This window comes from Acomys minous (genome assembly GCF_964271855.1).
Source record: "Acomys minous genome assembly, chromosome: 12".
NCBI lineage: Eukaryota > Metazoa > Chordata > Mammalia > Rodentia > Muridae > Acomys > Acomys minous.
The window spans coordinates 27,850,178-27,873,361 of NC_140493.1; the positions used below are offsets into that span (position 1 = coordinate 27,850,178).

General features: G+C 50.6%; 1 protein-coding gene across 7 annotated transcripts in view; it reads left to right on the forward strand.

The window, feature by feature from the left end:
- The window catches only part of LOC311579927 (maestro heat-like repeat family member 5), a 76,931-nt gene that overhangs the window by 32,946 nt on the left and 20,801 nt on the right, over positions 1 to 23,184 (forward strand). For 5 of the 7 annotated variants that reach the window (XR_014773293.1, XM_084750976.1, XM_084750978.1 and 2 more), the window contains exons 7-19: positions 5,506 to 5,613; positions 5,900 to 6,016; positions 6,792 to 6,911; positions 7,751 to 7,897; positions 8,530 to 8,652; positions 9,273 to 9,352; positions 10,520 to 10,655; positions 12,476 to 12,571; positions 13,478 to 13,582; positions 14,716 to 14,851; positions 15,119 to 15,291; positions 17,730 to 17,879; positions 18,980 to 19,134. Coding sequence is in view for 6 of the 7 variants with exons in the window: in XM_084750976.1 (XP_084607102.1) it covers positions 5,506 to 5,613; positions 5,900 to 6,016; positions 6,792 to 6,911; positions 7,751 to 7,897; positions 8,530 to 8,652; positions 9,273 to 9,352; positions 10,520 to 10,655; positions 12,476 to 12,571; positions 13,478 to 13,582; positions 14,716 to 14,851; positions 15,119 to 15,291; positions 17,730 to 17,879; positions 18,980 to 19,134 (1,646 nt within the window). In the remaining variant the exon portion in view is untranslated. The remainder of the gene's footprint in view (positions 1 to 5,505; positions 5,614 to 5,899; positions 6,017 to 6,791; positions 6,912 to 7,750; positions 7,898 to 8,529; positions 8,653 to 9,272; positions 9,353 to 10,519; positions 10,656 to 12,475; positions 12,572 to 13,477; positions 13,583 to 14,715; positions 14,852 to 15,118; positions 15,292 to 17,729; positions 17,880 to 18,979; positions 19,135 to 23,184) is intronic. The other 2 variants (XM_084750977.1, XM_084750980.1) reach the window with 2 other exon arrangements.

Consider the following 23,184-nt stretch of genomic DNA (forward strand, 5'->3'; position numbering starts at 1 on the left):
TGGAGTCGTTCTGTGGGCCCTGAAGAACCCCGTGGAGTCGTTCTGTGGGCCCTGAGGAACCCCGTGGAGTCATTCTGTGGACCCTGAAGAACCCCGTGGAGTTGTTCTGTGGGCCCTGAGGAACCCCGTGGAGTCATTCTGTGGACCCTGAGGAACCCCATGGAGTCATTCTGTTGACCCTGAGGAACCCCGTGGAGTCATTCTGTTGACCCTGAGGAACCCCGTGGAGTCATTCTGTGGACCCTGAGGAACCCCGTGGAATCATTTTGTGGACCCTGAGGAATCCGTGGAGTCATTCTGTGGACCCTGCACACTACTACAAGCAGTGCACAGCAGCCATCCTTGCTCTAGCCTCAAACTGGAGACATGGAGGACTGAGCAGAGCAATCTCTCCAGCTGGAGGTCTGAACCCATGACCCAGCGTCCACCTTAGGAAGCCAGACAAAGGGAAGCCTCCTGGGCCCAAACCAATTAAAAACAACCAAATTTTAAGTTAAGAAATAAAATGGAGCCGGGCAGTGGTGGCACATGCCTTTAATCCCAGCACTTGGGAGGCAGAGGCAAGCGGATCACTGTGAGTTTGAGGCCAGCCTGGTCTACAAAGTGAGTCCAGGACAGCCAAGGCTACACAGAGAGACCCTGTTTTGAAAAACCAAAAAGCAAGCAAGCAAGAAAGAAAATGGAGTTTGATGCAAACAGCAGCACGGATGGATCTCAGAAGTACTTCGTGACAAAACATCAGACACACAAAAGCACACACTGAAGGACTCTAGGTACCCACAACTCCAGAAAGGTTGACACTAATTTATAATCAGAAAGAGTCGTGATAGAGGTGAGTCTCGGGAGCTCTGTGCAGATGTCAGCAGCTGACAGCTCATGAATCTCACAGTTCTAGCGTGCGTGCAGACCTCTTGCGCTGTGCTCTGTGAATTTTGCTGTAGGTTAGCTAACTATGCCTGAATGTTTTAAATGATAAGGAAGCTCCATGAATAAAGGTGCTTGCACCAAACCCTGGTGACCTGAGTCCCATCTCCAGGGCCTCTGTGAAGGTAGAACTGACTGCTTCAAGATGTTAGCAGACCACACATATACGGTCACATGAATACACAGACAGATAATAGTACTAATAGTAATGATAATGGTAAATTAAATGTATTTTTATTTTACGTCTATGGGTGTTCTGCCTTCCTGTATGTCTGTGCACCATGTATGTGCAGTACCGGCAGGAAAGGGCAATGGATTCCCTGAAACTGGAGTTACAAATGACTGTGAAACCACCATGTGGGTGCTGGGAACTGAACTCAGTTCCCCTAGAAGAGCAGCCAGTGCTCTTAACCATTAAGCCATCTCTCTGGTGTGTGTATGTGTGTGTGTGTGTGTTATACATATATGTTACATACATGTATATGCATATGTAACATATAGTACACACATATATAATACAATCTATATATTGGTAATATATAGGCTTTGAAGTTTCAAATATTTAGATATCTTCTAAGTAAAATGGTGCCTGCCCTATACAATCCCTGGATGCTCTGGACAGAGTGTACAGCACACACACACAGACAGAAACACTAACAATGCCTCTGCTGTGAGACATTTAGGAGTGCACAATTCCTACAATACATGCCGCAGCACCTTGGGTCAGAAGGGGCCACACACTGAGGAGACTGCAGAGCTATCGGGAGGAAAATGTTTAATTTTGTGAGTTTTGAAATTTGCATTGCAACCAAGAGCCTCTGGAACATAGCACAGTGAGCAGACAGAAGGGAGCGGGTGAGAAGACAGGAACACACACACACACACACACACACACACACACACACACACACACACCTGCTTCTGGGTAACCCAGAGGCTTCCCAGGGGCCACAGTTCTCTGGGATCAACTTGGCATCTGTTCTGTACCCTAGAACACAGGGAGGGGACCAAGAGCTGGACATAGCCCAGACAAGCAAGCTTTTCTCAGGCTCCACCATCTGTGGAGAGGAATTTCCATCTCAGGCATGGAAGAAAAGACTAGAGATGACAGACACAGTCCTCCCTACAGGGGGCGCTCTAAGATGGTCTTCTGCCCTGCAAGACACCCCCCCATTACGTTCACAGTGTCTCTAATTAGGATTTCTTTAGGATAAATCCCTAAAAGTTTAGTTGCTTAGACAAACGAATTTTGGGTTTTAATTGATGTCAATATTGTTTTTTACTTGCTGTTGCCAAAACATTCACGGATACACACACACACAAAAAAAAGCTGTCAATTCAATCACCCTGCCCCCAGAGAACACTTCTTTTTAGTTACAGATCTGTTGGGCATTTTCAGTGCTGTGCAAACAGGGCCTTGATGAAAGTAAGAAACGGAGCTCACACGCTGTATGGGGGCTGCTGCCAGCTGACACTGTTGTACAGCGAGGTGTTTTTGTTTTTTGTTTTTTTATAATCAGGAAGTATATTCAATGATCAAAGGAGGAATAGATGCATAATGCCGGCAACAGAGCCATTTATCATGATCAAGGAGTATATGCCACATCATAATTGTGTGTGTCGGGTTTGACAGGACTGGTGGCGCTTAAGCCTGTTCCCACCAGCATCACCACTTTACCATTAAAAAAAAAAAAAACATGAGCAAGGACACTATGACAGCTGCAATAGCAATCTCCCAGCCCCATTTTAACTTAACAGAAAATTGCCTGTGGCCCACAGTTGATGGAAATGACATTATGCATCCAGTCTTTATGCAGTCTTGACCTAAGTTATATATTACCTTAATTTCCATTTCTCTTTCAATATTCATTATCTATGTATTTGGGGCAGATTGTGGAGCATTATGTGAGTATGTCTGTGCACACACCCATCTGAACATCGGGTGTCTCTTTCTGCCTTACTGACTTGAGGGTCTCCAACTGAGCCTGAAGCTCACCATTTAGGCAAGGCTGGCTGACTAGCAAGCTCCCAGAATCCACCTGCTTTCACTCCCCAACCCCCAGTGCTCAAATACCAGTCACTCGCAATATTGCCTGACTTGTTTGTTGTTGTTGGGTTGGGTTGGGTTGGGTTGGGGTTTCTGTGAAGAGACACTATGACCAAGGCAATTTATAAAAGAAAGCATGTTGCTTGCAGTTTCAGAAGGCCCATGACCATTGTGGCAGGGCACACGGTAGCAGGCAGGCAGGCACGGCACTGGAGCAGTAGGGGAGAGCTGACATCTGATCCACAAACAGGAGATACACATAGAGGGGAGAGGAAGGAGAGGAAAAGGAGGGGAGAGAGGGCGGGAGGGATGGAGAGAGGGAGGGAGAGGAAGGAGAGGGAAAGAGGGGGAGAGGGAGAGAGAAAGAGGAGAGGCAGGGAGGGAGGGAGGGATGGAGAGAAGAAGGGACGGAGGGAGGGAAGGAGGGAGGGAGGGATGAGGAGAGGAGAGGAGAGGAGAGAGCAAACTGGAAATATTGTGGGCTTTTGAAACATCAAAGCCTACCCTCATGGACACACCTCCAAAAAAAAAATCCTTCCTAAAATAGTTCCACCATCTAGGGACCAAATGTTCAAATACATGAGCTGTGGGGGCATTATCACTGAAACCACCACATTCCATTCTTGGTCCCCACAGGCTTGCAGCCATATCACAACACAAAATGCATTTATGCCAACTCCAAAGGTCTCCATAGCTATTCACAGTCCCAACACTGTTGAAAAGGCCAAAGTTCAAAGCCTCTTTCGGAACTCAAGGCAATCTCTTAATTGTAACCTGTAAAATCAAAAAAATCAAATTACGTACGTCCAACCTGCAATGGCACAGAATATACATTACAATTCCAAAAGACAGGAAAGAGGGCCTCCCACTCTCAACTGTATTTTTCAACTCAATATTTTTTTTTACCATTTTTTATTAATTTATTCATATTACATCTTGATTGTTAGCCCTTCCCCTGTTTCCTCCCATTCTTCCCTCCCTCCCACTTCCCCCCTTCTCCCCTCCCCTATGTCTGTGATTGAGGGAGACTTCCACCCCCTATGTATGCTCTAAGATTATCGAGTCTCTTCTTGGTAACTTGCTATCCTTCCTCTGAGTGCCACCAGGCCTCCCCATCCAGGGGACATGGTCAGAAAAGGGGCACCAGAGTTCATGTGAGAATCAGATCTCACTCTCCACTCAACAGTGTAGAGTATCGTGTTCGTCGGCTAGGTCTTGGTAGGGGTTCGAAGTTTACTGCCTATTTCTCCTTGGCTGGTGCCTTAGTTTGAGGAGGACCCCAGGACCCAGATCTGCCTGTCATAAAGCTATCCCACTCCTTGGAATATACCCAGAAAATGCCCTAACACACAACAGGGACATATGCTCAACCATGTTCATAGTTGTTTTATACTCAATAGCCAGAACATGGAAACAGCCTAAGTGTCCCTCAGTAGAAGAATGGACTAAGAAACTATGGTACATTTACACTATGGAATATTACTCAGCTATTAAAAACAAGGAATTCCCGAAATTTGTGGACAAATGGATTGACCTAGAGATTATCATAATGAGTGAGTTCACCCAGAAGCAAAAAGAGACAAACGGTATATACTCACTTATATCAAAACACTAATCCAAGGGATACGTCCCATGAAAAACTTTACTTACCAAGAAAGTGGGTCAGAGGAGAGGACATCCTATTGAGACTTTAGGCGAGAGTAGCATGGAAGAATGGGGAAATAATAGGACCCACAGTGTCCTGGAAATCAACTTAATATTTTTAAACATACTTTTTGAACATTTATCAATATTTTCTAAGATTTGAGGGCTAAGAGGGGTGTCCCTAACACCAAAAGAGTGTTGGGAACAAAAAAAGCTCAGTCTCGTTGACATGTGGCATCTTGGGACATTAGAAATGAAGAGCTCATGGCCATCATTGCAGCCATCCTGTTGAGCTAAGGTACAGTGGAACACACCTGTAATCCCAGAACTCAGGGAAGCACAGGCAGGAGGATTACTGTGAGTTCAAGGCCAGACTAGTGTATAAAGTGAGTCCAGGACAGCCAACGCTACACAGAGAAACCCTGTCTCAAAGGGAGAGAGGCACAGGGGGTGGGGTGAGAGACAGGAGAGAGGAGAGAGAGGAGGAGGAGGAGAGAGGAAAAGGAAAGAAAAAGAAAAAAGAAAGGTCGGTGCATTCATTCACTTGATCACGCATTTCATTAGGAAACTTTGGAGCACCTACCATAGGTTGACTCCATGCCAGGCACTGGAAAACAGACTGAGCCTGACCTGTGGTGCCCACCCTGTCTCAAAGCCACTTTTGCTGACAATGAGCATGTCTGGGCTGTGGCTGGATGCCACACTGCAGCTCCCCAGGCTTGTGGATACCCTGAAAATATCTGGGGTACCTTGAGAAATGTGTTCCCCATCTTGGAGATCCACTCAACTGGCAATCGTGTTGAGTCCTAGACACCTAGGGTCAGAGGATAACAGAGCCTGAGCTCTCAGGCTGGGGAAAGACCAGCCCTGCTCATCCTACCTACTCACAGATGGCCAGAAAGTCGGTGCCATTCCTGAACATAGATGTGTGGTCCAAGGAGTTGCTGTGGACCCTCACCAAGTCCGGCCGGATGCAGCAAGAATACACCCCAGAGAAGGTAGGACCCTCTGCCCCCAAGGGCCCCAGCTCACTCACCACACAGGCCCATGGGCTCTGTCATAGGACAGACAGGGCCCTTGAACAACAGGGCTCTTGGTGGGCCAAAAGGGAGCAAGAACTAGGCCTGGGCAGCTAGACTAGAAGGGTCTCCCTTCCTCACCCCAGGCCGGGCTTTAGGGACAAGATGGGAAGGGTGGCCTCAGGGTGAGGGAAGCCTGGGAAGTTGCTCACAGGAGCTCAGGTCAGGTAGGGCCTGCTCAGGACACGGATGTTGAACCCACCAGGACTTCCTGTTCACCTACTATGGCCTAATCCTTCAAGCTGAGGAGAACAGCACCACCATAAGGACACACCTCAAAACCCTCTTGGAAACATCTCACCAATGGCCTAAGCAAAGGGAGGTGAGGACCCAAGCAGGGGGAGGTGAGGACCCAAGCAGGGGGGGGGGGGACACAAGCTGGGTGAGTGAGGACACAAGCAGGGGGAGGTGAGGCCCTAGTCTCCTTCGATCCTATAACTGCCTAGCCCAAGCCACAGATTTGATCATGGTCACATACTGAGCCCTAATCCTAGTCATAAACTGGATTGTGCTGGTCACCTACCGATCCCTGATTTCCATCACTCTTGCTCCTGTCACACATTGCCTTGACCCTGGTCATTCACATACTTAGCCGCCATCCTGGTCACTCACAGAGCCTTTATCTAATTCTCATACAATGGGCTGTCATTCTAACCATCCTGGCTATATGCTAAGCCCCTGATCCTGGTTGCCTACTGAGCCCCGGTGCTGCTCACAAGCTGAGACCTAGCCATGAGCACACACTGAGGCCTGCTCCTTGCTTTAGACTGATTCCTGGTCCTGGTCATGTCCTGAGCCCAGACCACAGCATGAACTCTGACTCGGTCACAAACTAAACCATAACCTCATCTCCCTCTTCCCTTACGTCACTCCATTGCTACTCCTGAGCCTGTCTGCTCAGAGCTGCCATGAGAGACAACCAACCCCAAACCCCTGTTTACCTCTTTCCTCCCCAACTCTACCCACCAGACTCCACAAGAGACACCTCTTGAGAGTCTGAGCTGCAGGTCCTAAAGTGTGTATGAGTTCCTGCCCCCTAGTGGTGGACTGGGGAGGCACTGAGTCCAGGTGACAGACCCAGGGGACTCTGTCCACAGGGCATTGCTCTCACAGTGGGGCTGGTCGCAGTACGCCACTTGGATGATGCCTGGGCCATCCTAGAGCAGTTTGGGAGGAGCACACCCGTTAAATGGAGCCTTCAGAACTTCTCCCTGAAGGTATCAACTCAGCGCTCCTTGGGGTTGCAGGGTGGGGGTGGGGGAATAGGGGGATGTCACCGAGGCAAGGATTTATCTGAAAAGCGGGACACTTGGCCAGAGAACTGCTTATGAATACTGGAGGGGACTCCACTCCTAAGCCACCTTACTGCACCCTACATGATTTCCCCCTGGAAGACAGTGACTTGGGGCGGGGGCTTTCCATGGGGATCCCTTGGTTGGGGAAGCCTTTGAATGCTCTCGCAGGTCTTCTCGTGGTTAACCCTGCAACCTAGAGAAGGCCAGTGGCCTCCGGTGGGTCTGCACATCCGGCAAGTGGCAGAATTGCAGCGCACGCCTCAGACTCTCAGTGGGTACCTGGCACTGTTATGTAATATCACCATGTACCCTGGTGGCATCTGAGAAGAGGGGTGACTCTAGGCCACACCCAAGCAAGAAATTCCACTTAGCCCAAATCCTGTCTGTCTGGATAGGAGCATGATCTTTCCAGGCTCCCAGCAGCCCACAAGTGTATGATGTGCCCGACTCCGGTCTCATCCAGTAAGAAAAGGGGTGCTGGCCTATGGGGAAAGGGCTATCACAGGAGAGGCCCCAACTCTTCCAGTTCTAATAGAGCCAAGCGCCTGCACATAGTCCTTGGTGTCCCATTTCTAATCACCCCGACTCCCTAAAAATCCAATTATTCCACTTCTGCTCTTTCTCATTTGGTGAACAAAGACCCTCTAGACACCCCCTCCCCCGCCTTGCTGGGATCAGGGTACCCCCCTCTCCCCACTCCCCAAGTAGACTGTGGGCAAGGCCTGACACCAAATCCACTCCTACCCGGCCCCCACGGCCAGAGCCTCGAGGACCTTCGGTGGAAGTGGGCTGGCAGCACCATCCTCCTCTCCTACGGCCAGATGGCAGCCAAGGCCAAGAGCCACATTCTGCCATGGGTGGACAACATCTTGTCCAGGATGACCTTCTACTTCCGCTTCAGCTCCTGGGTACAGGTCACCTTATTCAGAATCCACCCTCCCCCCCCCCAACCCTCCCCCTCCCGCAGGACAAAGCCAGGACTCCACCTCTGCTCGGCCCCAATTGCAGAGTCAGAGAGGCCCATGGCCATCACTGGCCTGTGCCCAATTCCCCACTGCCCTCCCCTCCTGGGGAGGGGGGAAAAAAAGCAGGTCTAGCCTCCCGTGCATTGCCCTGATGCCTTCACTATCCTAGGAAAGGTCTCTGGTCTTTCATGAGGACATCATCCCTCACTTCTTACAAAGCAAATGCTGGATTTTCGCTTGGAGTAGGGGGTATATCCGCCCCCCCCCAAGAGGCCCAGCAGGATGCCTGCCTCTAAGGAGCACTGTACCCTGTGTGTTGTTGAAAGGCTATAGCCACCACACCCCAGAAACCCTCATAGGCCCCTCTCAGGTTTTGCCCAGGCTTACAGAACGCATGCGCCTCTTCCTAAAGAAAGCCCCGCCCACAAGCTCCCAGCCCAATAAGTCCCTGCCACACCCCTCCCGCCCTGACCCTACTGTGCCTGGAGATGGTGGTCTTGGCCTCGCTTCTTGCTCTCTCCCACAAGCTCCTGGGCTCTCAGCCTGATCTGTGCCCTGGGGCCTGACCTACACAGGACGAGACGCTGAAACAAAGCTTCCTAACTGCCATCATGATGCTGGTAGGGGCCATCAGCCGGAGCGAGGGTGCCCACAGCTACCAGTTCTACCAGACTAGAGAGCTCCTCGAGTGTCTGACGGTGCGTGCCAGGCCCTGGGCGCAGGAAGCTCCCCTCCCTCAGACCTGGGGAAGGGCAAGGACTGCCCCGAGTCCCATCTGGAAATACTCCATGTCCCAAGGTTTCTTGGGTCTTGCTGGGATCCTGAGCGGACCAGGTACACCCACATTACAGGCAAGGCCACCGAGGCTCAGAAAAGCCAGTGCTCCATTCTGCATGCTTTCTTGGCTCAGACCAATTTCTTTGGATTTTGGTTTCCTAGATAGATTCTTTGGGATAGTAGGAAATACGCAAGGAACCGGGCAGTAGTGTCAGGAGCAAAGGGTGACAAGACAATGTGGCTCCTGTCCCCTGCCTGGGACCTGACAGCAAAGTAAACTAATTTCTAAAGAAGCAAGAGTCACAGCAACCTGGAACTTGTCCAGGGGTGGGCAACCAGGTCTAGGTAGCCAGAATTCAGACCTGGCCTATCTTACCCCCGAGGCCATGCCAGCTCTCTAAGGTTGGACTAGGCCTCACTACCAGGTGGATAAAGACAGGCAGCAACGTCCACCAAGTTGCATGAAGTGGGGATAAGAGTTGGGGTCAGAGGTGAGGTAAGGCAGGCCTGAGCCTCCGCCCCTTCCCGTGTGGATTTGCAGATACTGGTGGAGAAAGAGCCTCAAGACACACTGTTCACCAACATCCGCCAGCAGGCCATCCATATCGTCTCCAGCCTCTGGTAGGTTACAGTCTATCAGGTCTGCCTTAGCCCAAACACCAGCTCTCTGCCTGGCTGCTAGGAGGATGAGGGGGGGGGGGGAAGGTAGTTAGACATCAAGGCCATGCTGGGCAGAGAGCTTGGTGCTGAGGCACAGCAGGTCACTTGGGGTGGTGAGGAGTCTGAGCACAGCCAACTCCACACAGTGACCTGATTCCCTCCCCCCCAGGGAACTCTAGAAGGTGGCCAAAGGGAAACTGCATCTAGACTCCACCCCAAGCCCCAGGGAAAGGGAGTGAAGCTGGGTCCAGAGAGTCCAGGGGCTCTGGAGCCCGGGATGCAGGAGCCTGCTTATCTTTTCTTTGTCCAGGGATCAGGGAGGAGGTTAGACCAGGGGCCTTAGAGCTGCCTGCTCTCAAACCATAGCAGTCAATCCACATGGCCCTTGGCAGAGTGGCGGGTGGGGCTGGGGGGGTATCCACTCCCATGGCATTTCTCAGATGCTTCGCCTCTGCTAGCGCCTCACTTCCTATTCGCACACTGCACAGTCACTGTTGATCTCTGAGGGCTGGGCACTGTCTGGTCTCTGGGGGACACAGCTGGAGGCCAGCAGTGAACACCCCTGTCCTCCAAACTTGCCCCTGGAGGTGCTGAGAGAGACTGAAACAGGAAGTGAGACAGGGGAGAGTGTAGCATCTTCATGGGGCTGGGATGTATTGGAGCCCCAGCCCTGGGTCAAGGAAGCTGATTGACAGCTGGTGGGAGATCATTGATTTCCTGTAAGCCTGGTGCTCTGCTAGAGTCCAGAGCATGGCCTGAGGCTGACTTAGGGTGGCTCAAAGAACTGTTAAGCAAAGTCCTCCATGGATGAGTCGGTGAGCCCAGCAGCAGCAGCACCTTCAAAGGCCCTTAGCTTGCATGTGCTCCTGTTGATAAGTGAGTAGGAGACTGGGGAGGCTGATGCGTGCACGGACCCTTTAAGAAGCAAAGGGTTCTAAGGTCTGCATTGTCAAACCGATGCAAAGGGGTTCCTGAGCCCTGACCACCGCCACCCTCCCCCCCCCACACCCCCCACGTGTGTGTGTGTGTGTGTGTGTGTGCGCGCACACACACACACACACACACACACACACACACACACACACACACACAGTCCCAGGCCCTCAGGATCCTTTACCTTCCCAACAGTGCGCTGAGGCCCCCCATGGATGTGGACAGGAAATCCCGGCTCCTATCCACCTGCTTCCGCAGCATCTTTACCCTGCCTCTGCTGGATGTCCTGGAGAAGCACACCTGCCTCTTCCTGGAACCACCCAACATCCAGGTGCAGCCTGCACTTAAGCCCAGGGCATCAGGCTCGGTCTGCTCTGTGTGTATGTGTGTGTGTCTCTGTGTGTGTGTGTGTGTGTGTGTGTGTGTGTGTGTGTGTGTGTGTACGCGCGCGTAGGGGAGGAGAAAGAGAGAAGGAGAGGGAGGGGCAGGGGGAGGGGGGAGGAGAGAGAGGGCCAGCATGGGCTGGCCACTGTGGAGGCCCTGGGTCCCTATTTGCCCACCTGGGACATGGCCCATGATCATCATTTGGGCCATGATTACTAATGGTATGCACGGTCTCCTTGCTGACCCACCCACCCCAGGTAAAATAGGCAGAGTCTCCACTGTGTTTCCCTCCCTCCAAGCACCATGGCAACCCAGGGAATTCACAAAAGAGAGGAGATGGCCCTCTCAAAGGGATGAGTTCCCTGATGTTTCAGGAAATAATCCAATCACATGAAAGTGACTTAGGGAGTCACCGTCCCTGTAGATTAGGCTCCATTTTACCACACCTGCTGCCTGAGTCTCACCTGATTCACCCTGTTCAATATTAGCAGGCCCTGCAGCTGGGTTTAATTTAAAAAAAAAAAAAAAAAAAAAAAAGATGGCTGTCATGTCTCATGGTTACCACCAGAGGGCGCATGAGATTGCCAGGCATAGTCCTAGTTCTGCATGTCAATAGCAAAGGGCAGGACAGCTTTGTGAAGAGACCTCCACCTGCGCCAGGCAGTCTGTGGCCCATTCCCTCCTTCCCACAGTGGCATGGGGACATGGGGTACACAGCTCAGAAGAATAAAGTTGACAGTGAGGATCCCAAGATCTGAACCCTTCCCAAGGGCCCTTCTTGTATTATACACTTCTATGAAGCTCTGTTCAGGCTCTATCTGGATAAATGAGCACTGTGGGACAGGTAGTGACAGAGGGAGAATTAGCATCTGCCCCAACATCTTACAAAGCACCTGGTCACCAGAAGACTCCTTGACCCTGCAGAAAATGCAACCAAGGACTGGGTGTCCACACTGGGAGCCAGTGGCATCCTGTTTGATACCACTCCGTATGTCCCCTGTCCTATCACATGAGGCTGGCTGCCCGTCACCCCTGTGTATATTCAGGCCCTTTTTTAAAAAAAACTTTTGCCAGGTGTGATGGCGCACGCCTTTAATCCCAGCACTTGGGAGGCAGAGGCAGGCGGGTCTCTGTGAGTTCGAGGCCAGCCTCGTCTACAAAGTGAGTCCAGGACAGCCAAGGCTACACAGAGAAACCCTATTTCCAAAAGAAAAAAGAAAAGAAACCTCTTAAGAGGGTCAATGAGATGGCTATTGGGTAAAACGGCTTGCCACTCAAACTTAATGACCTGAGTTTGATCCCAGAATCCATAGTAAGAGAGAACAAACTCCTGAGAGTTGTCTCTGATCTCCACATATATGCTACAGCATACATGCATGCATGCGCACACATATATGCACAGTAAATAAATAATAAAATTAAAAATTGCTAAGATCTTAAGGATGAATAACACAGAGAATTATTTTTATTAATTTTATCCGTTTTACCCTGGGCTCCTGGGGGCAAGAGAGCCCTGGTCACACGGCTACATGTGAAGAGAGCCCCCCCCCCCGGACTGAATTTTTTTGTACCCAAGGGTGGGTTCCCAAGGCCTTTCTAGCTACTATCCATACCCGTGTGGCAAGCCCCCCCTTGCAAATGCAGTAATGAGCTCTGTCCACTGTGGGAGCCTGGCCTGGACACGTGGCGAAAGCGGGTGCCACTGGACATTGTGCCAACCTTGGGCGTCTTCCCCACAGAACCTGGCTGACCTCCTCTCTCCCACAGGGACTGTACTGCCAAACCATGGAGGCAGTGGACCACATGCTGCAAAGCTTCATGATGCAGAGCCCCACAGCCAATGAGCTGTACTTCCTGCTGTCGGTGAGGGCTTCCGGCAGCTGGGGGATGGGGCAAGGATACACGGCTCTGGCCGGAGAGCCCCAAAAGGGACACTCCACAGGAAGCAAGACCTGGCCAGTAGGCTTCCCATGTCTAGAGGTTTGGAGCATCTAGAGGGTACAGAGACCACTCGGGCCTAGGAGCAGGGCATAGGCCCAGAGGACAGGCCAGCTGCATCCAGGCCAGAGGTCAGGACCAATAGACGTTCACTAAAGAGCCCTGAATTAAAGCCATAGTCACCCCTGAGATGAGAAGGACCACAAGAGTAGCCTAGGCCAGGAAGAGGCAGGAGCGGGCTCACCCACTGAAACCTGGAAGATAAGGAACGATGATGAGACTCAGCCCAGCAGGGGCGGGGCCTCATGAAGAAGTCAGGAGAAGCAGGGGTTCCAAGCCCTGAGGTGCACGGGTGGAAGTCAGGAGGGAGAACACAGGCAAGGGAACCCCCAAGCTACAAGGCAATGTGCCACTCTGGGAATGTGACCACGTGGGAAGTCTTAATGGTTTCCCCACCCATTCCTGGGCCACTCTACCTCCAAATACCCTGTGTCTAGATCAGCTGACCACACAGCCCTTCACCCATGCAGTGATCTAAAATCAGTGCCCACCCTTTTCCAGAGGCAACCACGTCCCTGTTTGTATGCATGGCAGGAGGTTCTAGGAAGGGCCACTTAGCACACAGCAGGCTGAGAGCTTATGGGAAAAGAAATGTGTCCGCTGCACAGGAAGTAGGCAGTCCTGAAGGGTAGCTCTAGGGATGGAAAATAACAAGAGAGCAGGAAAAGCTGAACCTGGAAGTGGTGAAAACCAAGGAGCCTTGCTGAGGCGTGGGCAGGGATGGCCCATTCCGGGGGTTCTGGGAAAGCACCTATGGCATCCACCCTACAGCACCTGTATGTCTGGCTGACATCAGAGAAGACTCATGAGCGACAACGGGCTGTGCACAGATGCACAGTGCTCTTCAAATTCCTGAACTATAAACGCTGCCTAAATGTAAGCATTACCTCCATAGCCCCTCACCTCCCCAGATCCTCACCTCCCCAGATCCTCACCTCCCCAGCCCCTCACCTCCCCAGATCCTCACCTCCCCAGCCCCTCACCTCCCCAGCCCCTCACCTCCCCAGATCCTCACCTCCACAGCCCCTCACCTCCCTAGCCCTCCCCCCAGCTCCTCAGCTCCCTACTCATATATCTTCAAGGGTGGGGCATCCTGCTCAAATGAACACTTATGCCTCTGCCTCCAGGCCAGGGTAGACCCTGAACACCTTGCTATCTGATTGAGCTCCATGGCAGAAGAGTCTACATAATATGCCATTTTTGTTCTTTTATTTTTAATAGAGTAAATAACTTTTCATTTTAATTTTCTGGGATTAAGAAAAAACCCTCCATAATGAAGATAAACTGCATTTTAATATGATCAGATGTGACTATGGGGTCTGGAGGAAATGGCTCCGCAGTATTGGCTGCTCTTGCAAAGGACCTGGCTTCAGTTCCCAGCATCCACGTGGCAGCTTACAGTCCTTCATAACTCCAGTTCCATGGGATCAGGCACACCAGCATCAGGCATGCACATGGCACACGAATATACAGGCAAAATATTCATGCACATAAAATAAAGATAAATCTTAGACAGGGCTTCTCTGTGTAGCCTTGGTTATCCTGGAACTCACTCTGTAGACCAGGCTGGCCTCAGAGATCCGCCTGCCTCTGCTTACCTAGTGCTGGGATTAAAGGCACCACTACCCTTTGATAAATTTTTTTAATGTGACTATGGTCCAGAGAGGCCACTTATTTTGTAAATAGTTTTATTGGCTTCATAGCTGAGATCAGAATAAGAATTTAGATAATGTCCTACAAGTTCACAGTTGGATCCTGTCCTAAAACCTCAGCACTCCAGTCATCTGGGAGTCTTCTGCATTTGTTTTAAGTTATTGTTATTATTATTATTACACTACCTCATTCTTTCCTTTTGATGATCAAGTTTTGGAGTCAAGTCCTTAATATTTTGCCTAGCCCTACCACACAATTCAGGAGCCCCTCTGGGGGAGGCAGTTCTGGGAAGCTGAGTAGCCATCCAGTGGGATGCTGTAGGTAAGCCCACCAACAATGCCACGCTCTCCACATAGACCAATGAAAACTTCCAAAGGATCGGGCAGCTGGTGGCCATGCTGGGGATCCTGTGCCAGGACTCTGACAGGACCATCCAGTGCTTCAGTCTAGAAGCCATGGGCCATCTCAGTCAGCTCCTGGTGCACCAGAAAGGTGAGTGTTCTCAGCAGCACGACACAGCTGGCCCCTCCCCACCTCAGCCTGCATGAACTCACACCAGCACCCCTGAAATCCACCTTTCTCCCAAGTCCACCTTCAGCCCAGCCTTGACTTCAGCCATACCCTTCTAGTAACACCACCCCCAAACCCAAATAGACACAGGCCTGTGGCCAGTTACTAATGGACCCAGATGGACTCCTGCCCTGTCCCATAAACCCCAGTGTACTCTGCCCTGCCCATACCCCTGCCTGCCCTGACCAGCAGGAGACGCTCCAGAAGTGGAGATGGAGACCCCTGGGGACTTCCTCCAGCCTGATGCAATTGGAGCCACCCTGTGGAGCAGTGGAGACCAGAGGGGCACTCTTCTGATCTCCCAAGAGATGGCATCCAAAAACGACAGCATCTCCTACATGGGCAGCAACTATGCTATCAAGGTCAAAGCCTTTACAGTCTTTCTGGCTGGGTGGGTGCATAGCCAGAGCATCTGTGGGTGGTGATAAACTCACTCTTTTCTCAACTGTTGAAAGGGAACCAAGCAGGCTGGAGAGACATTGGACTGTGTGTACCTTGTAGGAGAACCTTCACGGTTTTTACAAATCCCTTTCTCAAGTTTTTCCGATCTTCTCTGGGCTGTTTTCTCATTTACAGTTCTCCTACCCTTTTCACACCTGTTGATTCAATCAGGTTGAAGCCCCAGCTGGAGGCTATGAGCTAGATTCTGGCCTTACCTTAGCTGGATGACTCTTGCCATAGTAGCCTAGGGCCTTGAGATCAGGAAGTCTGTGAGGTGTGAGCTCCCATTTGCTCAGGCTGGGTGATGGGTGATCCCTGTGATGGGCACACTTGTCAGTCCTTGTCAGACCCTAGTCTTCCACTTCTCAACAGAGTCCAAGTGGGGCCTGGTGGTTAAACTGCCCTTCAGTAAGCACCCATGACATGCTTACCCAGACACAGGGTGGAAAAGTGGAGTACATGGCCAGTAAGTGCCCCAGGAAGACTTGGTCTGATCCCATGGACTCCAGAACTCAGCAGCTGCAATAAACTGTCTGAGTGATGGAGCTCCTTAGAAGTTTAGTACAGAAGCTCTGAACCCCCTGGGGGCAGCACCCCATTGGGCCTGCCTGTAACGAAGAAAACCTAGCTTAGACAGAGAACCTGGGCTGGGGCCAGAGGCAAAGCAAGAAGGGATGTGTTCCACTGGCTGCCAGCCCAGCAGGTGCCAGTGGGAAGGTGAGCCACTGGGAAGTATCACGTCTAGGGTCTGGAGAAAGGAAGCCTGCTCTGTCTACCTCTGGGGGAAAGGCGGAGGTAGACTGGGTGAGAATGTGGGAGGAGCAAGCCTAGGAGACTATGCTAATTGCCAGACACAGACCTAGGAAAATTCCAAAGAAGGAGGAGATATACTAGACCTCATTTCTAGTCCCAAATTTTAGTACAGACTCCTCATGAAGTATTGAAATACACTACACTTTTATTGTGGTCACCATCATCAATCATCATCATCATCATCATCATCATAACCTTCTACCACCTCTATTATCACTACCACCATCATCACCATTTTCATCATTGCTATCATTATCATCCCAGTATCATCACTACCTGTACCATCAGCTCTGTCACACCATCACCATCATCACTAATACCTCCAGCATCACCAAAACCACCAACATTCACTATCACCACTACCAGTGGTACCACTGTCATCACCATGACTTCGATCACCATTATCATCACTCCTACACCAGCACCACTATCCCTACTGTCATCATCACCATCACCACTACCATTTTATTACCATTACCTCCCTTGTCACCACCATCGTCACCATCACCTTTAAACATCACCTTTGCCATCACCACAATCACTACCACACCACCTCACATTCACTCATGGCCTTGATTAAAGCTCAGCATCACTGGGGTCTTTACCATCCCTGTGCCTGTGGTACTCTGGATTCTAAGGATCCCACCATCATCCTAACTTGAACTTCCCATAAGGTTGAACATGATCTACATTTGTGCTGACCAAAGGAGCCACTGGCCACATGGAGCTCCTGAGCTCCTGAGTTCCTGAAATAAATACAGGGCTACCAAAGAGCAAATTAAATGTTAATAGATTTAAGTCTATCATAGATTTAAACTACCACGAGTGATGAGGCTGTTATACTGAACAGTCAGAGTCAAATTCTTTCTAGAAGATTCTGTCTGTGTGTTGATTTATCCCAGGGCATTAGATGAGGAGGACTTAGACAGATCACCTTGCATTTATTCCCTCAAGTGTCCTTTCCAACCCCACTCCCACCCCACCCCACCCCTGAGCATAGCTATAGGCTCAAAAGGCCCTACACGGGACAGTAGTCCTGAGTTCTACACCAGCCTGGCTCCACATAGTCCCACCCTCTTCCATGGCACCTCTCTAGGACTAGAGGTCAGACCAAGTGGCCTGGAAGATCCTTGACACCTCTGAAGTTCAATTCTCTCTTATTAAATCCCTCATAAGGAGGTCTGGGGCCTGACCATGGGCAATAAATATTACTCTGGAGTTAGGGTAACATGTGGATGACCTGGGGCTAAGAGGAAGGGATGACATGAAGCTTCCAGGGCCACCAGCATCCAAGAACAAGGCAACACTGATTGGGGGAAAGAGCCCTGTGCCTGCCCAGTGGTGGGCATCATACTCGCCCTTCCTGTCCCTAGGCATTGGCTTGGACAGAGAGCTGTAGAAGCGATTGTGTACTGAACCCACATAGAGAGCCTAGAGGAGTGGATGTCCAGAGATTTAGGGAGTCTGAAAAAGGAGAAGGGTAAAGGGGGATGGGGCAGCAACAGGGGTTTGAAGTGATAAGGTGACAGGCTTTCCACTTTTACAGGAGACTGTGAGTCATCTTGCAATGGCCGAACTGACAGACCTCATCTGGACAGCCATCGATGGCTTGGGTTCTACCAGCTCTTCCTGGGTGCAGGCGGCTGCCAATTTGCTTTTCCTTGTCATCCAGGAGCATGGGGACAACCTAGAGACTGTGAGGGTTTGGGCCCCATCCAGGGCCAGGGAGGAGAGGGGGCAAAGTTGGGGTAGGCAGCAAGAAGCATCTACTACTACAGGCGGCAGACAATCCCATTAATGGATAGAGGGTGGGTGGCTGGATAAGTGGGTGGGTGGATAGATAGATGGGTGGGGGGTGAATGGGTCGGTGGATAGAAGGATGGGTAGGTGGTTGAGTGGGTAGTTGCACAGATGGGTGGATGGGTGTGTAAGTGATTAGGTGCATAGATGGGTGGATGGGTGGGGGTGAGAGGGTAGGGGGATAGATGGATGGATGGGTTGCTAAATGGATGGGTGTGGGGTAGATGAATGGGTGGGGGTGAGTGGGTGGGTTGATATGTGGATGGATGGGTAGATAGATGGATCAGTAGGTGGGCGAGTGGATGGGTGGGTGGATAAATGGATGGGTGGGTGAGTGGATAGATGGGTGGGTGGGTGAGTGGATAGATGGGTGGGTGGGTGAGTGGGTGGGTGGGTGGATAGATGGGTGGGTGGGTGGGTGGATAGATGGATGGGTGGATGGGGAGTAGATAAGATGGATGGATAGGGGATGAGTGGGTAAGTGGATAGATGGTGAGTGGGTGGGTGAGTAGATAGATGGATGGGTGGGTGGATGAATGGATGGGTGAGTGAGTGGGTGGGTGTGTGAATAGATGGATGAATAGATGGAAGAGTGGGTGTGTAGATGGATGGATGGCTAGTGGATAGGTAGATACAGGGGTGATTCAAGGGAGCTCTATTGGCCCTGATGACAACTGCAGGGTCATGGGGTTTGTGAGGTAAATGTACATTGGTTAAAGTGCAGCTATGGAGCATAGAGAAATGAGGTGACAGAGGAAAAAAAACAGACCAGAACTTCTAAAGCTTGTGGTCTGATGGGGTAACAGAATATAGACAGAGGTGCACAGAATGGTCCAGCGGGTGCAAAGAGAGATTAATGAGCCCTATAGGATGAGGAGGGTGCCGCAGAAGGAGACAGCAGATGCCAGCTTTTCCATATACCTCAGTCTGCTTCAGGCCTGGTGTGCAGAGCAGGTGGGATCCCCATCAGACACCTCCCACTACTCCCTACCCCAGGTTGGTAAAATGGGCCAGGCCATCCACCACCACCTCTGTGCCATCCAAATACCCCAAGCCAAGGACAGTGCCCTGCGTGTCATCACCCTACTGGCCCGGAACCACATCCCAGAGCTGGTGGCTGTCTTCCTAGACTTTTCCACACCCCTGGACAGGTACCTAGCCACACCCCGACCCCTAGTCACTGACCCCACTACCTACCCTCCATCCTCCCCCAGGCCAGGGTCACAGCTTCTGGCCTCTTGTCTGTCCATCACAGCCCAGATCTGGAAACCCAGAATGCTTGGTGTTGGGAGGGAGCGAGCACCCCTGTTCACTTAGGGTTGCCTCCTGTCGGCATTCCACATGAAACATCTGCCCCAGCCTCCACAACCCATCCCAAATGGGTCTCTAATTCCAGAGTGCTCCAGGCAGGACACTGGCCAACCACAAAGCCTCACCATCTGTCAGTGTAGCCCCTCTGACTTGCCTTGCTCTTCATTCTCTTCTTCCTACTCTTCGAGGGGCCTCCGGCAGCCACCTCTGCCCTCTCAGGTGTACCTGGTCTCTCTGCCATGCTTCTGGGGCTAGGCCAGGTTCTCAATGCCTCCTCCCTAAAATCCCTCCTCCTCCTCCTCCATCCACAACACATTTCAATCATCCACCACACCTGGCCTAAATCACCCTCACTTCCCGATAGTGTAACACCTGCTCAAAGATAAACTGCTTTCTCTCCTTTCCAGCTTAGAATTCCACTGTCTCTCACTCCCTCCAGGACCCAGCAAGCTCCTAGGTGGTGGGACCAGCATGCTGCTGTTCTGCCTACCTTCTCACCCTCCCCGGGTCCTTTCCCAGTCCCTCCCCTCCAGGGTTCTAGCCCTGGGTGCTAACTCTGCTCCACACTGCTCTGGGAATGCTGGGAATCTACAGAGAGCTCTCCCAGAGCCTAGAGTCTTCTCCAGGGAGAATTCTCAACCTCAGCAGGGACACATCATGTTTCCGTTGGCAACGTGTACTTCCATTATGTTCAGATTCAAATGTGGTCGTCACATCTCTGGACTTTCTGGATCCTTTACGCTGTTTTTGTGAATTCCGTCTAGGTCTTCAAGAAAAAGAATATCCACCAAGTTCGTGTCGCTTAAAAAAAAAAACTTATATTTTAATTTTGTGGAAATCAGAGGACAACTTGTAGGTGTCCCAGAGCTAGAATGCCTCAGGCTTGTATACAAGCACCTTTACCTGCTAAGCCATATGGATGGCTCAGGTTTTACCTTGTAAGTTATTTGGTCATGTTGCCTGGACGAGATATATATTTTTTCCCTCTGTCTCTGAAATCTAGGTCTTACTAGGTGAGGTACTCCAGACTAATTTTCCCAGGTACCTGATGCATCTTCGATTATGTAATTAAGTCTTTTCGTTCTCCTTTCTGGGAAGTGTGCCTGGCTATGTTTAACCGTGTCTGCCTGAGTCATTGTCTGTCCCAACGCTGTTTCCTTCACTAGATCTACTTCACACCCTCTGATGCTCCTGGCTTTCCCCTAAACCGACTGTCCTCTTCATGTCACTCTGTGCCTTTCTTAAATGGCCCTTAGTAGGTTATCTCCACAGAGAGATGAGGCAATTCAAGCCAAATTAGAGTATATAAATGCAGGCTTATTGGGGGAAGCTCTTGGGCAGATTCCCTGGTCCCAAGGAATGGGGCCAGAGAAGTCACCATGCAGAAGGAGACAGAAAAGTTGCAGGGTTGGGGAGGAAGGGAACAGATAGAAAGAGAAAGAGAGAGAGAGAGAGAGAGAGAGAGAGAGAGAGAGAGAGAGAGAGGAGAGGAGAGAGGAGCCAGGCGGTGGTGGTGCATGCCTGTAATCCCAGCACTCAGGAGGCAGAGGCAGGTGGATCACTGTGAGTTCGAGGCCAGTCTATAAAGCGAGTCCAGGACAGCCAAAGCTACATAGAGAAACCCTGTCTCAAAAAAAAAAAAAGAAAAAGAAAAAAGAAAGAGAGAGAGAGAGAGAGAGAGAGAGAGAGAGAGAGAGAGAAGAGAGAAAATGCAAAGAAGAAGACCACAATGTCTGAATTATATTGTGAAGAGCCTATTGGGGAGAGGAAGCCCCGCCCCTGGGCTGGATAGGGACTGAGGGATGCTGGGAGAACCTGGAGACAAGGTCTTCTTTGGTTAAATGGGCACCTCAGCTGCTTATCCCGGCTCTGAATCTCATCACCCCATATTAAATATTCTTTTGAGTCTCCCCTCACATGAACACCCTTTAATTTTTTTCCTATTTCCAAGATTTTTTAAAGATTATTTATTATTATTTATTTATTTATTATTCTGGCCTGCAGGCCAGAAGAGGGCACCAGATCCCATTATAGATGGTTGTGAGCCATCATGTGGTTGCTGGGAATTGAACAGACAGTGCTCTTAACCCTCTCCAGCCCCTCCAAGAGATTTTTATGTGTGTATTGCACCCATGTGTATGTGCATGTGGAAGCCAGACGTTGACACTGAGTCTTCCTCCGTCTCTCTCCACCTTTACACTGAGGCAGGCTCTCACAGTTAAAACCACGGCTCACTGACATGGCTAGTCTGTTTAGCTTACTCTGGGTATCCCCGCCTCTGCCTCCCAAGCATTGGAACTACAGATGGGCGGCCACCGACCTGGCATTCGTGTGGGTTCTCGGTATATGAACTCTAGTCTATATGCTTGCGAAGCAGGCTCCTTAAACTGCTGAGCCATCTCCTTGGCTTGAAAGTCTGTTTGTTTTTGTTTATTCGGAGACAGGCCTTGCCAGCCTGGCCCTGAGCTTATGCTCTGAATCAGCTCTTGAGTTCTAGAATAACCTAACAAAGGCAGTGCTTTATTCCTGCTATTTTTTTTCCCTGAGTTCGGTCAGTTCGTTTCGGACCATACTGAAGATCTGTCCTTTCTTGAGCATGTTCAAATGCTTGACTCTCTAAGCCCTTGTTCATTGTGGAGTGAGTCAGTCAAAAAGTCCTCTGTAGGAAGTACTACCATTCTCAGGGCATCTTCACTTCATTGACTTACGTCTTCTAGTTTCTGAAATAACTACAGAGCTTTTTGTCTTAGTCAGTGTTCTATTGCTGTGAAGAGAAACCATGACCAAGGCAACTCTTATAAAAGAAAACATTTCACTGGGGGCTCGCATACAGCCACAAAGGGATAGTCCATCATCATCACGGCAAGCGAGAGCATGGTGGCAGGCAAGTGGGGTGCTGGAGAAGGAGCCGAGAGCCGTGTCCTGATCCGTAGGTCAAGAGAGAGACTGACACAGGGCCTGGCTCAGGCTTTTGAAACCTCAAAGCCCACCTCCAGTGACACACACTTCCTCCAACAAGGCCACACCTTCTAATCCTTCTCAAATAGTGTCACTCCCTGATGACTAAACCTTTAAATAGAAGAATCTATTAGGGTCATTCTGATTCAAACCACCACCCTGTCCATTTAGTTGCTACTGTTGAAGCTGTAGGATTTTGCACCAATGGAGTCTCCCTCCTCCTCTTTCTTTTTCTTCCATCTTTCTTCCTGCTCCTCCCTCTTCCCCTTTTTTCTTTCTTCTCCCAATGCCATTTGAAGATGGCAAACTGTTTAACTCCCTCCCCTGTGGCCGGTGCTCTGACCTCCCAGAGCTCTCTCTCCTCTGGTGTATTTTAAGACTTCAAGTGAATTCATCTTACTGAAGGTGGTTTTTGATCCACTCCGAGCTTTCTCTTGCCCTGTGTTCAGTTTCCAGAAGTTTCTCTCATTTGCCTCTGTCTGTCGCAGATCCTTGAGGTTGGGAGGGGGTGGAGTTTGCCCATTAGGCCTGATGGTTTTCCCTCTTTACTCCCAGTGAAGAAGCCACAGTTGCACAGTTCCCTCGCCAGGCTCTGTGCTGTCTTTCAAGGAATCTAGGAAAGTGCAGATCTCTGCAAGCAAGTGCAGACCAATGCCCAGCAGTTTATGGTTCCATTCACCAGTGAAATTTATGTCTTCCTTCCTCGCTTCCAAGCACCGTCCCCATGATAGCATTTATAGAGCTTGAGCGCCTCGCACCGATGGAGTCTTATGGCTAGATTTATCTGGATTTACATCGGCTTCTACCAGTCACCCGGGCATGGTCATTTGTGATGGCTTTAGACATAAAAGTCCCAGCTGGGCAGTTTAGGGGCCACAATGGTGATGAAAATGTGGACATAAAAATAGGCTTTAATGGATCAGATTCCCAGA